This window comes from Halichoeres trimaculatus, unplaced genomic scaffold (genome assembly GCF_033239565.1).
Source record: "Halichoeres trimaculatus isolate MK-OKI-2021-1 unplaced genomic scaffold, fHalTri1.1 fHalTri1_scaffold_16, whole genome shotgun sequence".
NCBI classification, from domain to species: Eukaryota; Metazoa; Chordata; class Actinopteri; order Labriformes; family Labridae; genus Halichoeres; species Halichoeres trimaculatus.
Genome location: NW_027437194.1, coordinates 21,783,379 through 21,799,867, shown reverse-complemented (window position 1 = coordinate 21,799,867; position 16,489 = coordinate 21,783,379). Strand labels below are relative to the sequence as shown.

Below are 16,489 nucleotides of genomic sequence, written 5' to 3'. Positions count from 1 at the left end.
AGTAATGGGGTCACTCTACAATCTATACAATCTCTTGTCCAGGCCCATACAGGGAACTGCAATAGGGCCAAATAATGTAGGGACTGCAGTAATAAAAGTCAGCTATATTGATACTGACCACCAGCATACTAAGAGGAGAGAGTTGAAGTGAGGTCAGTGCCAGAATACAGAAAAAGATGGGCCAACAAGTTAAAAGAGTCAGATCTGTAACAAGTGGAAATCAAAGAAAAAACAAAATCAAAAGATGGAAAGAAAAACAGGAAGAGGAGAGAGAGAAGCAGCTCTTACCAGAATTCCAAGGCTGGTGGAGAAGAAAGGTGAAGTGAAGTCAATAACTTGGCTCCTGGCTGAATTAATGCTGAAAGAAGTCACTGCCAGGTGGGCAGCACCACTGAGCAGGTCTCCCACTAATCCTGTCCATCTCCCATTCTTTAACCCCCCGTATTTCCCGTCTCCTACAATGTAAAGGTCAAAAGTGAAGCCCATGTCCTCTGCCAGCTTTTCCAGGAGATCAATGCAGTAGCCGTAACAACACTTCTTGTATTCTGTAGGAACAGATACGTTGGTTCCTGCAAGGTTCTGAAAAAGTCTCTCCAGTGCTGAAGACTCATTGGTGAGAGGGTCCAGGCACAACTGACCCGCAGGACACAGCCCATCTCCATCCACCTCACGGGTAAACACGAACGGGTGTTCCACCAAAGTCACCACCCGCATGTGCAGCCTTTGGGATCGCCGCCAGTCACCTCCGACCCCAGAACCCTGATGGCTTGGCCAAGCCCCCTGGTCCATTAGAACATTCCCTCTTCGCCAGCGCCCCAAGCGGGTCCAAGTTGGCTGGCCCAGGGGGTCCAGCTGGAGGGACCAGATGTAGTGATGAGACTCTGAGGTGACTTTCTGGCTGTTGCTGTCTCTGGATATAAAGCCACTCTGGCCCTCAAATGATGTGCTGGACAGAAATCTACAGAGAATAAAGAAGAAATGACAGGAGAAAAGAGGGATACAGAGGGATGGAATTATGGAGGGATGATAAGACAAAAAACATTGTGTTAGAAGAGGAAAATAAATATACATTTTTGTCTTTTCACAACTCTTCTGTGGATTTCTAAATCAAACCTTCAATAATTAAAATAGCTTTGAAACTGATCAAATCAACAAAAAAGGCAAACATAAAATAAAAACCTCTTCCCGGACAAGTTGTATAAACACTCTTGGTCTTGCGAAGTTGAGGACTAATGGTGATTGGTATCATCTGTTCAAAATTGTATAAGTTTCAACCATTTAAGCTCTCCAGTAGTTTGACTTTCACATGAATAATTCTTCAAACAAAATAAATGAATGTAACTACATTTAGATCAATTGATTTAACTAAAAAAAATATTTAAAATGTTTCAACCGAGGACGTTTCCAGTTAGTGGCCCGGATCCCCTTAGAGTCTGACTGGCGACCCTAAATTTTTGAACCATGACTATGTAGTAGTCTAGTTAGTGGGACTTCTTAATCAAAATAAACTAATACGCCTACATTGGATGCAGCTAGTAACTTCATTTGTATTGAATGTCAAATTGTTTCCTCATGTTTAAACAGGTTACTTCAAAAAAGCAGTTCCTGCAAACTCCTTAAAAATTTGGACTAAGAAGGTTGTGATATTTCAGCTTTGTTGTGTTACTTTTCAGAGCTGATACAAAAATTCAAAAGAATAAAAAATATATGGGATATTTCATGTTTGTGTGTAAAGCATGAGTGCTAACACACTTAATGCAACTCATGCAAAAGTCAGTGCCCATGGCTGACCACACAGGTCACAAAAGCCTAGCTCTGTCCCTGGTTTACCATCTAGAAGAAGATTTTAAACAGACTATGACAGCATTCAGTCCTGTGCTGGGCCAGTCATGTCATCCTATTAGTCCTCTGCAGGACATTCCTAAAAGAATACAAAGTAAACTTTTACAGGAATCATCCTGTACAGTCGTCTCCTGAATCTTGGCTTAACTTTCACTGACTTAGAGAACAGCACGGAATGAAAAGCAAAGCAAGTTGGTTTTCTGCTAACAAGCTATGTGTCAGATACCCGTGCTAACGGTAGCTTGTGCTAACATGCCAAGTCTGGTGCATGGCTCTCAAGTCTCTCACATGTAGGAATGGGATGCTACAGGTGGTTGCTGGGCTAGTGAGTGCGTTTACGTAGTTGCAGTCCAGTTGCAGAGGTAATGGGTGTGGGCTGCCGCTGGCACTGAGCCAAGAAAGAAGAGCCCAGTTTTAATGTTGTGTTAACTAACAAGGGACAAAAATTCCTGCAGACCCTACCTTTAACCAATTGACAAATCAAAGGAAAATTGGCAGATTTAGAAAGGACAAAAAACTTTTTCTAAAAGCTTTTTCAATTTTCATTTTATGGTTCATCATTCATGTATCAGTATTCAAAAATCAGGAGTATGCATTACTTGCTGTATGTGCTATATGCTATTTTATTTTTATTTATTATTATTATTATTATTTTTAATGTCAAGAAAAACACAATTTGATGCCATTTTGGACTTTGATTGATGCAATAAACAGGCTGAAATGTACAATTACACTCCAAACCTAACAAGGTTATTCAACAATAATAATGATAGTAATAATGGGCAGTTTTCCCAGTGGTATTGGTAGATGTTAAGAGTGAATTCTGTGTGCGTGAGTGCGTGTGTGTGTGTGAGTGTGTGTGTGTGTGTGTGTGTGTATGTGTGTGTGTGTGTGTGTGTGTGTGTGTGTGTGTGTGTGTGTGTGTGTGTGTGTGTGTGTGTGTGTGTGTGTGTGACAGGACAAGGCAGGGTATGGTCCAGTGATCACGCCATCTCCCTCACTGAACCATGCTACTGGCTGTCTGAGAGTGTCAGATACCAGAGCAGATGCACACCCTCACCCACAACCTCACATACACACACACACACACACCTTCACACACACTTGTTTATTGGAAGGAATATGTCTGGACAGAGGAGAGAATGCAGGCATCCGTTCTACGTAGGAAGATGCAGACAGATCTCTTCCACATGCCTTCAGGAGGTTATGATGCAAATGATGTGACCTTTACTGAGAACATATTTTTCTAGTCACCTTACTTACCAGAATATTTTTCTTGTCTACCTCGTCTCCTTTCCTACAGCTTTAACAGGTGTTAAGTCAACCTGACTGCTTCTCTAGTCTGTCTAAAGGTCAGTCTCTGCTCTGTCACTTGTAGATGTTCAGCTACTCAGAAAAGTTGCCTTTTTCCTCACTGAACACAAAGGGAGTTAAATCGTCTTAAACACTCATGACACTGCAGCAAATGTTGGTTATTGAAAATGAAATGTAACATTTGAGTAAAAGGTCACATCTTACGATAGCTGTAATGTTTTTGTGCAGACATTGATAACACCTGAACTTTTTTAACTGTAAGAATCTGAAATAAACTCTAACTGTCTAAAACTAGCAAGGTATGTCAGCAGAGAAGGTTGTATAACCCTTTTCTGTTGACAGAGAGCAACGAAACAAAAACAGGCTGCTGGGGCTACACTGGTTGTGGAGTGTAGAGTGAATATTTCTGCCACTCAACTCACCACCAAAACCCCAAGTTTGTCATTGTAGTGGGTTGACTGACCCTGAGTGGCACCAGTCATTTATGGGCTATAAATACCTCAAATGACCCTAGTTCATGAGTTATCAACAGGGGGTCTGCAGCCCCTGGGAGCCTGTGGAGGAACTGCAGGAGATCCTTGACTTTTTTTGTCCATAAGGCAATTTTTTTGGGGTGTTTTCAAATAATTATTCCCAATATTTAAGTACTTACTCATGTTATTGTTTTTGACACAAATCAATGGAGACAGGGAGGCCAAGATGTTATCTTTTAGTCAGAAACAAACATAATTGGCACCAAAGTAGCTCTCTTAAACTGCACATAGTTTCACTCAACATTCACTTCTAGTTCCTCGAGACAAAGGAAGACAAGCCTCTATAGCTGCTCTGACCTCTATCACTGCTCTGGCCTCTATTGCTGCTCTGGCCTCTATTGCTGCTCTGGCCTCTACTGCTGAGCAGTGCTCTGGCCTCTATTGCTGCTCTGGCCTCCACTGCTGCTCTGGCCTCCACTGCTGCTCTGGCCTCTATTGCTGCTCTGGCCTCTACCGCTGCTCTGGCCTCTATTGCTGCTCTGGCCTCTATCACTGCTCTGGCCTCTATTGCTGCTCTGGCCTCTACCGCTGCTCTGGCCTCTATTGCTGCTCTGGCCTCTATTGCTGCTCTGGCCTCTACCGCTGCTCTGGCCTCCACTGCTGCTCTGGCCTCTATTGCTGCTCTGGCCTCTACCGCTGCTCTGGCCTCTATTGCTGCTCTGGCCTCTATCACTGCTCTGGCCTCTATTGCTGCTCTGGCCTCTACAGCTGCTCTGGCCTCCACTGCTGCTCTGGCCTCTATTGCTGCTCTGGCCTCCACTGCTGCTCTGGCCTCTATTGCTGCTCTGGCCTCCACTGCTGCTCTGGCCTCCATCACTGCTCTGCCAATCATGTGGCCACATGTTTCATACTGGCTCTGTCATGTTCCCCAGAATAGTTTAGTTTTGAATGCACACTAACAGTGCACATTTATATGTAGTTCTAGGCCTGATTAAAACAACACACGTGTTTACAGTTATATATATATATATATATATATATATATATATATATATATATATATAAGGAGTCCCCTGCCTGGTCTCCCCATTAGTTAGGGGGTCCTTGGTCTGAAAAATGTTGAAGACCCCTGCCCTAGTTGGTTATGGATGAATGGATCCATCTACTAGGAAGCTATCCCTGAGATGACTTAGAATGATCCAATGGCTCATGAAGCAGTTATTTATGAAACAGGGCAAACTTCATTAGAATGACTCAAAAAGCCCATTTTGTTGCATTGAGTATGTAAGTTTTTGATTTTCATTGTTCAAACTGCAACCACACAAATTTATGTCAGAGTTAAGCACTCTTAATCTGCATTAAAGGGACTGCAACAAACTATTAGAACATCTATTTACCAAAGTGGACATGTTAAATGTTACTCATTTGTACTGTATATGCCATTATTAAAGCAAGTTAAAAACACTGAATTGGATTTTCAGGGACATGTTAACAAGGCTGGCATGCAACTTCATAATTCCTGGATAAAAATGCATTCAAATAACTGACTATTTCCAAGTTTTCAAAACACAAGCAGCTCTTTTTATTTATTTTTGTCTTATCTTATTTTCCACAAAAATGTTCTCAGCTGATTTGATTTGCACTCTTGTCAAGGTACACCCTTTTTTTTTTTCCTGATTTGGATAACATGTTTTGGTGCTCCCACTGAAAGGAAGGTTTTCAGATATTTTCAGGTGGCAAAACTTCAACATAATCATTAAAATCTACGTTGAACTATGGTTCTTCTACAAAAAGCAGGTTGACCACAGTTTGGTTTTGATTCCAGTTCTAATTTTAATTCAAACGTCAGGGGGTTTGCTCAACAAAAGAAATACACTTCCTTCAGTGATGTTATTGCAGATAAAAATGCCAATTATAAGGGCTGTGTTTACTCTTGTTTTGCACAGGCAATAAATACCAATCAAGCTTAAATGAAGGTCCTTTTAAACATCATTAAAACAGTTCAGCCCCATTACATCAATTGATATTAAATCAAATGTTATGAGATAGTTTGAAAAGCTGAAACATATTTATACCTTTATCAGAAAAGTGACACATAAATGCTACATATAGCAGAACTCTGCAGGATCACATACCATCAAACAAGCCCTTGACTTTCTGTTAATATGAAACTCCCAAACTTTATCTAATAACTATGGTGTTACATTTAATTCAGTGATACATGACTCTTTTCCCCCTTGTGAAATAGAAAATCAAAGTCATCTGAAGCAGTGAAGCCTTTCTGAAATATTAAGAAGAAAAATGAAATCAGTGTGAATCACTTCTATTGCATAACTCTTAACTCTAGGTCATGTCTCCCTGTATTCTTCCATTATTTAATTCCCAGGGAGCGTGTGGCATTTGGTGGGACCACAAAAATCTCTTTACTTTCTCAACACAGCGAACATTTAAACCTGACATACAATACAATATTACTGACATACAGTTCAAAATGAATTGTGATATAAGTGCAAATGCACTTTTGTAAATTATATTTCCTGGTTAAAATTTTTTATCGACTACATATTTTATGTCCAAACAACTTTTTAATAACTAAATGATGCAGAGAATCTAGAGCAGTTTCCTTTTTCTTCTGCCTGAGGAGTTCAAAGTGAAAGTCTGTCACTTACAGCAGTTCAGGGGATGTGATCCTCAAGAGAGCCATTTATTATAAAGCATTTTTCTATCTTTATAGCTCAGCTGGCTGGCACATCAGGGTATTATTCTTGGCTTTGGTGGGCATGCATCACTATAAAATGATTTTATCCAAGAGGGTTATCTCTACTGGGGAAAAAAATGAAGTAGATAGGCTGCTGAAATTTGTGGCTAAATCTTATCTTATAAACACAGGACTGGTGCCTGGTGCAATATATATGTGGCTGCTTCTAAATGTCTTTTTTTGATATTTTTTTTTACAATATTAACTTCAATATCTTTTGGCATTTACCTATTTACCTCCTTGCTGATGTCTTACTTTATTATTCCATCTTTTGCCTCATACCAGGTGATATTCTTTCTTAAATGAGAGAGTGAAGTCTGCCTGTTCTCTTTGAGAGGCTTTTAAAAACAAGACAATCAGAAAAAAAAACATAATTACATCAAACAAACAACTTATGGGTGCAAGTCTAACACTAACAGGGCTGATTCCACAGCCAATAACATAAAATCAAAACATTAAAAAAATAAAAATAAGAGATTGTCTCATTCATAGCCAAATGCAACACACGCATATGCACACACAAACATAAAAAGTCCTTGACAAATTAATTTCACCATCAACATCACTGCGGTAAATGAACAATATATTGCTGAGTATATATATATATATATATATATATATATATATATATATATATATATATATATATATATATATATATATATATATATATATATATATATATATATATTTATATCTTCAAAGCTAAAATATAACTGCTGTTGCCATCCATGAATTATCAAATTTACTTAAAAATAAATAAATAAAAATTAAAAAGATAAAAATAAGAAAAAGGAAATAATAGAGTACCTTATTATTTTTTGATTGCCAAATTACAGTTATTTACTTATTATTTAAGTAAATAAAATGTAAATTAAGTAAATAAAATGTTATTTTCTGCACAGAAACATGCTTTTTAGTGGTTGTTTGTTGTTCATCATTATTTTCTGAGTCTTGGCTTACTGGCTCTACTCTGGGTACAAAAAAAAATAATAATAATAATACAAGCAAAAAAAATCTGGTTTGGAAGTCCTCACTCCTGTTTAAAAAGGTGAAGTGTAGGGAACTCACTGGGAAAGAGTCTGATTGAAAACACTTCATGATGCTGACTGGTTTTCTTATTTTTAAGACAGGTAGTCTAATAAATTTGTTAAGAACTGTCTTTGCTGCTTAACGCTCTCAGGGTCACAGGGGAATGGAGCTAAGACACAAGGCATGTTACGCCCTGGACAGGTTGTCAGCCTGTCACAAGGCTCACACCTCTGAGCAGTTCAGAATGAGCAGTCAACCTGATGAGCATGTTTTAAGCTGTGAAAGGAAGCTGGCGTACCTGGAGAAAACCCACGTGAGCACGAAGACAGCATGCAAACTCCATACAGAAAGGCTCCACCACAGTCAGGGATTCAGACCAGGAACATAATATATGTATGTATGCACTCTTTTTTGGGCGCTAAGCTATTTCTATCATATTTTGTTATTAAGGATATATTTATGATCCCCAGACTTAAAAGGATTCTCTTCTTAGCAGGGTTAAGAGTGCACCACAAGTTCAGCTGGAGGGGTTGAGGGTAGGAACCGCTCCATTCGCTGAGTCACTTGATTTATAAAAAATCATTCTGTATGCATTTCTTATCTCTGTAGTGTTGTACGACCTAAGTTGTAAGTTATGTCTTACCACAGTTGTAAGTGATTACACATTTAGGATGGAAAGTCAATACTAATGAAAGGTCCTGTGCCTGCTCAGAGACAGGGAGATATTGAGCTGTGTGAGCAGCTGAGAAATATGTATTATCCCATGACCTGAAATATTCAATGTTTTCTTGATTGGGGTTGGGGAAGTTGACTGCTCAGGGTTTTATTTAGTATTGATGTGGCTTGGAATAAATATGGTGGAGAAGAGTATGTTCTCCGGAGTGGCTGTTCTCGGTCTGTGATCACTGAACAAATACACATTGTGGTTTTATTAAGTGTTTGCTTTAATCTTTTATCTTTCTATATACTGATATGGCGAGAGAGCCAGATTTTGACTATGGGGTATTGAAAGAAAATGTATCATTGCATTTGTGGCTCTTTTTTAGAGAAAGATAGACTCACCATAATAAATTGGTTCAAGGATTTATGTTATACCATTAATTTAATCCGAACTGGGACATTACGATTGATCCCCTCTGACAGCTCTGGTGAATATAGATGCCTCGCTGTTAAATATCATCCACTGAGAGGTGACAAACTGATGAGAGAGAAGCCACAGCCGTGTGTGGGGCAGTGGTAGACTCAGTGATAGATTCAGTGATTTCTTAATTGGTTGAATCATCAGTAGTTTGATCACAGGTCATACTATTCACATGTAGAAGTGTCCTTGGCCAAGATACTTAACCTCAAAACTGCCTCTAGTGCTGCATCATCAGTGTGTGAATGAGATTAGTTAAAAATGATGAGTGCTTTATACCAGCCTCTGCATTTAATGTATGAGTATGGTGTGAATGGGGGGATCTAGATGTAATATAAAGAAGCACCTTGAGTGACCTGAGAAGGCAGCATGTAGAAACACAGTCCAGTTACCGGTCACCTAGTTGTGAGATGATGAATTCCAACCGACTGATTAGGGTGAGTGCTCAGAGTAGGGTTTTATAACCCTATTGTTAGGGTTCTAAAGGGGGAGTAACACATGGTCAGCATAAAGATTAATCTCCAGCTATGTGGTGAATACAGGGACACTTCTCATAACTGGTTTTACCTTAATGCAGCTGCTTCAGGGTCTATAAATATGACTAAAAGAAACAGAAGGGATATTCTCGCTTGGTACTGTTGTATAGAAAATATTTAGAAATGAACACATTCATAGATGTGGTACTCTATTGATAATGTACACTGCGCTCGTCCAGTATGCAACAAAAACTCTTCAAACCTTAAATTTTGTAAAATGTTTGACATGAATTCCAACTAACCCTGTCCAAATGATAATCAGTAAATACGCAACGGTCTGTTCTGCCAAATCTTTTCTAATCTGGGTGTATCAAAAGTGGAGAGACTTTGCTTATGAGAGGTGGGTTTAGTGTGTTTATGTTTGTGTGAGCATGTGTCAGAATGTATTGGTAAGAAATGGGGTCAAGGAGAAAAGGTAAAATTTAAAAAGGAAATAATCATCTTTTTGACTGATCAGGAGTCAGTAAAATTGTGGTAGAAGACCACAGATGTGTTGGCATTGGCAACCCTGTGGCTAAAATCGAAGCAGTATCTATACATTTTGAGTAGGAAAGCAGATACAGTCCAACAGCCACTTGCAGATGATGGAATACATTTTTTCCAAAGGCACAAGCTATAGAGTAAGAGCTGTGTTCACCATGACTTATTTAAAACATGCCACCGTAAGGGCATTAGAAACGGCTGCTGTCCAAGAGCAACAAACCATTGAATTTGAAAAAAAAAAAGGATAAATCTCAATCCCAGACTAAAAAGGCTAAAAAGTTTACACAGGAGGTGGTTGGAGTCATGGCGACATTAGTAGTGGTTCCAGTAACCGAAAGAAAACTCTTGAGCTGCATGATTTTTGTAACCTAAAGCAGGAAAGCAGGGTTAGGGGTTGTCCTTGCCCACCCACTGAGTGAACTGCCATGGACGCTGGCAAAGGCTGATGGGCCAGCTTTATAAGCTTGAGCCTTTGTAGAATACAACTCCATCTACTCCCAGAGTGTGATGATTTTTTAATGTCTACTTCATGATCAAATATGCTAAATAGTTAAACAGGTGTTCAGACACTGCTTTCTAGTACAAAAACCTTGCAGAGGGGGGACAGTGCATGGAGGACAACCCTAACCTCCTACGGAGACCTATTGCCAAGTGGCAACCCCCAGTCTAAGAATATGAGACAATGCGGAAGAGCTAAAATCTGCTGTTTCTCGAGTGTTCGCTTGAAGCTGGCTCCGGAAGTACCGGAAGTCACATACACACCAAGCCAAAAAAAGCAGTTTTCAAAGCAGAAATTGACCTATTTACAGCCTGGTTCAAAAAATGTCTCCTGTCTGAGTTGCTGATTTTACTACCGGCACCCACTGTACGGGGGTTAATTTTTTTCTAACACTGCCGTTCAGAGGATATTAAGATCATGAGCTCCCCCAAAAGGAGGCACAGCTGAGGGTCACGTGACCGACAGGCGCCCCATAGCTGTATGCCAAGCCCTTGCCACTACCAATATGGCCGCTATAGCCGATCTGCTTCATTTTCTGTTTCAGAAACAGACAGTTGATGTCAGGCAGACTAAGTCCATGTTTTATACAGTCTATGCCTGTTGCACTGGTCTTCAGCAATGTCTGGTGGAAGAGTGGAAAACACCTATGATGAAGACATACACCACATGGCAAGGTGCTGCACATGACCTGTGAGGAAACCTGCCACAAGATGACAGAGGAAGAGTGCAAGGAAATAGCAGAGCTGCAACCCACGCATGAGGAAGCAGCTGACACTCCTCTGCTGCTGCATGCATTGAGTGCATCAAATGTAGACTCAAAGGCAGGTGTCATCACTGCTGAGAACACCAGTATCATGATGCTTTGACTTGTCTTTGTCTTGGGGATACTATCTGTTTAATCCAAAAGTGGATCAGAGAACCTTTCATCGTTTGTTGATATCAACAAACTGGCAAGCTCACTTGGAGACGGTGTCAGCAGCAGCCTAATTGGCTTACATGCTTTTACAGGGGGGAAACACTGTCGGTGCATTTGTGGTCGAGGAGGCATTACAAACAGTCACCTTTGGCAGTCACATCATGTGAGTTCTAAGGTGTTGCAGAAAATTCAGTGACTCTCTGATTTGCATGAACAGAATGATACTGGTGAAGTGAATGAATCACACCGCCAGCTCTTCTGTGCCGAAGGCTAAAGATTGAGGCAAGCCAGCCGCCACCTTGTAGCGGCCGTCTCTTCATGAATGTTCAATAAGGTAACCATCAGGCTGAAATCTGGAAGAGCTGTTTGCAGGCTCACACAGTAGTACCAAGCCTTACCAAGTGATGTTGGATGAATAATGGGGGCTACCTGGCCACACCAGATGAGGTCTTGGAGCATCCACATTTTCCTATGTGTGTAACCAATTATTTGTCCAAATAAGCCCCTATTTTTAAATTGTTTTTTTTTTTTTTTAATGCTGCTGGAATTTTGCAACTGCTTTTTTTGAGGAGCATGTAGTCTGATGAGATTTTAAGTGGGGGGATTGTGGAGTTCCTGGGACTATTTGAGGATAAACAAAGGTAAATCAGGATCAATACTCTCATTATACTGGGAGGGATTTTGGTTGTAACAGTTGCCCTTATGTAAAATAAAGTATGAATATCAGATTAGTAATAACAAGTACGAATAAAATAAGGAATAAATTCAAAATAAAAAATAACAGCAGCATAGTTGGATTACGCTATAAAAACATTCATATCTGATGATGCAGCTACGAGACGCCATACTGGATTCATGGCTCCTGGCTGATCCTGTTAGCTCATCCAACTTATTTACCATAAATCTCATGTTGCCCATAATGAGAGAGGGGAGACACAGCTTATATACCCTCTTCAAAACCCTCCGTCGTCATGCACCAGCTCTCATCCCTCAGTGCTCGTCTCCTCTGAATGACCGTGCATTCTAAACATCCAGCATTCCAAAGGAATCTCCAGTGGCTTGGTCAATAAGCCAGCCTAATTTCAGCGCTACAAGCTGAACACGGGAGTTATCACTGCAGGGTTGCTGGGCAGCAGAATCAACAACACAAACAGCAGTGCATTGTGATTCCAATGTGAGAAACAGTCCACAATCCTCTCCAACTGCACCTCTAGAGAGGACGCAGCTTAAAGAAACCGCCAGAGAGAAATCAGGAGAAAACAAACACTAACAGTAATATCACGGGAAAAAGAATAAAATGCACTGGGGTAACTGAGTTAATGATGTGAATTAAATGTGAAGTAAATCTCTGACTGTTATGGAAAATGATACAGTTGATGAGATTAATGTGTGTTAAATAGCAGAGCACTTATACAGCCCTGGGGCCAAGTGGACTGAAATGCCCTCCAAGAGGCAATATATATATATATTTATATATATATATATATATATATATATAAACATACAGTTTAACATAACATTCAAGTCCATTAATAATGATTATGTTGAATTAACTACGATAACGCAGGAAAAAAGTATTAAATTCCATGAAAAGCCTGTCTACTTTGGCAAGAAAATACACAATACCACCTGAAATCTGTCAGTAATTATTACTTGAACTTCCAATGAGTGCAAACCAACATCAGCTGGGCGAGAGCAAATTAATGTTCCTATAAAAAAAGGTTGTTTTTTCACCAAGCAATTAAATACGACACACCTCATGATAGGTAAAGGCAAAGAGCTCTCTGAAGACACACACTCAGCACCAGAATGGAACTGGTTACAGACTTATATCAAAGCACTTGAATATTCCAGTCAGCACCGTTGGGGCCATTATTCGCAAGTGGAAGAAGCACCACCTTACCATCAACAGGCCACACACAGGAGCTCCTTGCAAGATTTCTGACCAGGGAGTCAGAAAGATAGTCAGAAGAGTACTCAATGAGCCAAGGGCCACCCTGAAAGTGTTCCAGAAAGACTTGGAGGCAGCAGGTACAATTGTTACAGAGAAAACAATAGGCAATGCACTCCACCGCCATGGCCTCTATGGACGCTCAGCCTGCAAGACTCCATTCCTCAAGAAAAGGCATGTTGAAGCTGGTTTAAAGTTTGCTAAAAAGCATCTTGACAAGCCTGTAGAATACTGGGAGAATGTTGTCTGGTCAGATGAGACCAAAATTAAACTTTTCGACTGTCATACTACATACTATGTTTGGAGGAGAAATGACACTGCACATCACCCTAAAAACACTAAACCAACAGTGAAGTTTGGAGGTGGAAGCATCATGGCATGGGGTTGTTTCTCATCTCATGGTATTGGCAAACTTCATATAATTAACTGAGCAATGAATGGAGCCATGTATGGGGAAATTCTTGATCTGAGTCTGCTGCCATCCTCCAGGATAATGAAGATGAGACGTGGCTGGACCTTCCAGCAGGACAACGATTCATATATATATATAAGAGGTTGGAAAAGGCGTTCCTGCATTTTTATTTCCGTAATGGTTTTATATCATTTTGTTTCCACATTATTCAATGTTGTTAAAACATTTTGTAGTGAAGAGATAATCTTTGGAACACATCCAGACATTTCAAATTATGAGAGGCAGAAAAAACATATGAAGTTATTTTCCAGACAGAATATGCAAAAGTAACTGATTTACCACTCTGAAATAAAGTCATAAATTAATTGTTGGATTTCCCCAAATCAAATAAAAATCATTGGGTTAATTAGATTATCCCCCATCCCCATGACTAATTCATAATTCATAAAGTATCTTACATTATTCATGCTGATATTGTCAGTCTGTATATACTTTGAACACAGAGACAAAACTGAACCTAAGGACATTTTCTCACATGGTAAAAATTATAATAAAAAAACCTTTCAGCTATCTTCACTGAGAAACTGGAAGACTCCAATTCAACACACTTAGGCCATTTGTATATGCCAGGCATACATTAAAGCTCAACTAGCTTATAAATTCTTTAGTCCTTAATGCTGTTGAAGCTGAAAGTTTCCTGCAACCTTGATTTATTCATTTACCACACATTTAAAACTATCCTTAACAACCTCTCAACAAATCACTGAATCACGACACAAGTGAGTATTTTGAGGTGAGAAATCTGTAGTAACAGACATTACATGGGGATTGATGTGTTTATTTGGATGGTTGTTGATCAGTCGTAGATTCAGTTGTCTAAAGCTACAAAAGGGTCCTGATTTGATCCCTAGCCCGCGGCAGTCTACATGCTTAAGTGTCCTAAGGCGAGACATTGAATTGCTCCCAGTGGCTTAGCCAGCAGCGTGCGGATGTGAGTAAATGGGATGAGTTAGTGCTGATAGGTACTTTCTATTGCAGCCTCAGCCATCAGAGACTGAATGCCTTGAATGTGATCATGGCGTGTAGTTTAAAGGAGCTTTGAGTGATGTCAGACTAGAGAATCTCTAAAAACAATCCATTTACCATTTCCAATAAACATGATTGGGGTGAAGTATACATGGGTTTACAAAGCCAATATTAACACACGCACACACACATGCACACACATGCACACACACAAAAGAAAAAAAAACATAATCAAATCAGAGTTTGATGTTTCTACCCTTGGCTTTTAACCCAGCATTTCTTAAAGATACACTTGCACAAAGTCAAAAGTCAGGGGTCTGCAGGATTATGAGGTGAGGTGTATGATTAGTTTCACATAGGTTGACACAGTAACAATTGTTGGAGACTTAAAACTGGGTGAGGGACTTCCAAACTCTGCTACCAAGATTAGGTTGTGGAATCCAGCTTCATGTCACAGGTCAGACATCAGGCAGGACTAAGCACAGCCAAAAGACAAAAGGTATTACTACTGCAACAGCAAGGTCTCTTCAGACAACCGTTTCAAAGCAGACTGGGGTTTCCAAGATATTCTCTTCAAGCTCTTTGGAAGAAGTGCAAAGAAACGATCAACATAGAGGATCAGAGTGGTTGGCCAAGGAAACTTAGTGCAGCAGATGAAAAACACATCAAGCTCATTTCGAAGCCCCTTCGAAATCAAAAGATGTCCAGAAGTGACATCAGCTCAGGACTGGCAGAAAGTAGTGGGACCCAAAAACAAAGCAGTTTGTTGCCTGAAGGGCTGGAGAGTGGTACTTTAATGAGTGTCTGCAGGCAGCAGAACAACATTCGCTGCATGTTTGAGGCTGCATCTCTGCAACTGGAGTCAGAGATTTGGTCAAGATTAATGGCGCCCTCAGTGCTGAGAAGTACATATTGATACTTCTCCATCATACTATAATACCATTAGAAATTCTTATGACTTAACAAAAAACGAAAATACTATGTTAAACCATTCGTTAAACTAAATGTTTACAAAAGTAAAAAAAAAAAAAAAAAAAAAAAAAAAAAAAAAATGCAGTAACATATTTTTACCACTGGGGGAGCCCATGGGATGAATTTCAGAGAGGGCATTTTTATCCCAGAAGTGTTTTGGGATCAACTGGTGCAAATACTGCCACTGATTGGTTGACCACCCCAAACAAAGATGGCAGCTGATAGCAGAGAAATGGGGCTCAGTTCATCTCACAAAAGACACCGATCTTTTCTGGGGCATTTAAGATCTTCTTGATATCATAGAAACAAGTTGAGATTATCACCAGAAAGCCACTGCAAAGTCAGCGGGATATTTTTTGAGACAATTCGGTAAACACAACCCATTTATGTTGCAACATTTCTGAAAAGTTTCACCACATCATCAATACTGTATTATTCTAAATACTTGCATTAAACCTCTTGATTTCAACAGATTCAATTTGTATTGTCAGTCATTGGCATTCATTTAAATACTGCACACAGTTGAGATTATTTTAAGTTGCTTTTCCTGAACACAAGGCAAAGGCACAGCCTTCATTTCACCATGCAGTGATCTTAGATGTATGACATGCAAGTCATCAGCTGATAGACGCCTTTATGTGCACAGACTCTTGTAATGGTGATGCAAACCCCAGCTGCACTGATCTACAGTCAAATCAGCTAAACCTGGTTTAAAGCTGCACAGCGACCTAAAGAAATGCACTGCAAGCTAGCATCCAAAACTACTGTTGCTGCTATTTGCAATCAGATACAAGATTTTCTCTCTGAAGAACACAACTCAGCTGGATTGCTGAGCAACAATTCACTTTCACTGACACCTACTTTGACACAGAGAAAAAGCAAAGCTCTTTAGTTAGTAAGCTGTTGCCCTGCTCTGACACCTCAGACAAGCAAGCAGAGGGCTGAAATTCAGCATTGTTGTTTGAAAAATCCAAACTTGTGGTTTGATTTGGATGGTTCAGGCAGTATGGGATGCTGGTGGTGACACGGGTATACCACCCACCCCTATATACAAGATGGAAACGTTGCAGTCTCTCATTCATGTTGTGCAGAGTTCTTCACCTGAGTGTTTAAAAGTGCCAGTGCAGCAGAACAGTC

At 39.9% G+C, this 16,489-nt stretch overlaps 1 protein-coding gene across 2 annotated transcripts in view; it reads right to left on the bottom strand.

Annotated features, from left to right (window-relative positions):
- The window catches only part of grin3a (glutamate receptor, ionotropic, N-methyl-D-aspartate 3A), a 133,220-nt gene that overhangs the window by 27,333 nt on the left and 89,398 nt on the right, over nt 1-16,489 (bottom strand). For both annotated transcript variants that reach the window (XM_074691042.1, XM_074691041.1), the window contains one exon: nt 289-958. In XM_074691042.1, the coding sequence (XP_074547143.1) occupies nt 289-958 (670 nt within the window). The remainder of the gene's footprint in view (nt 1-288; nt 959-16,489) is intronic.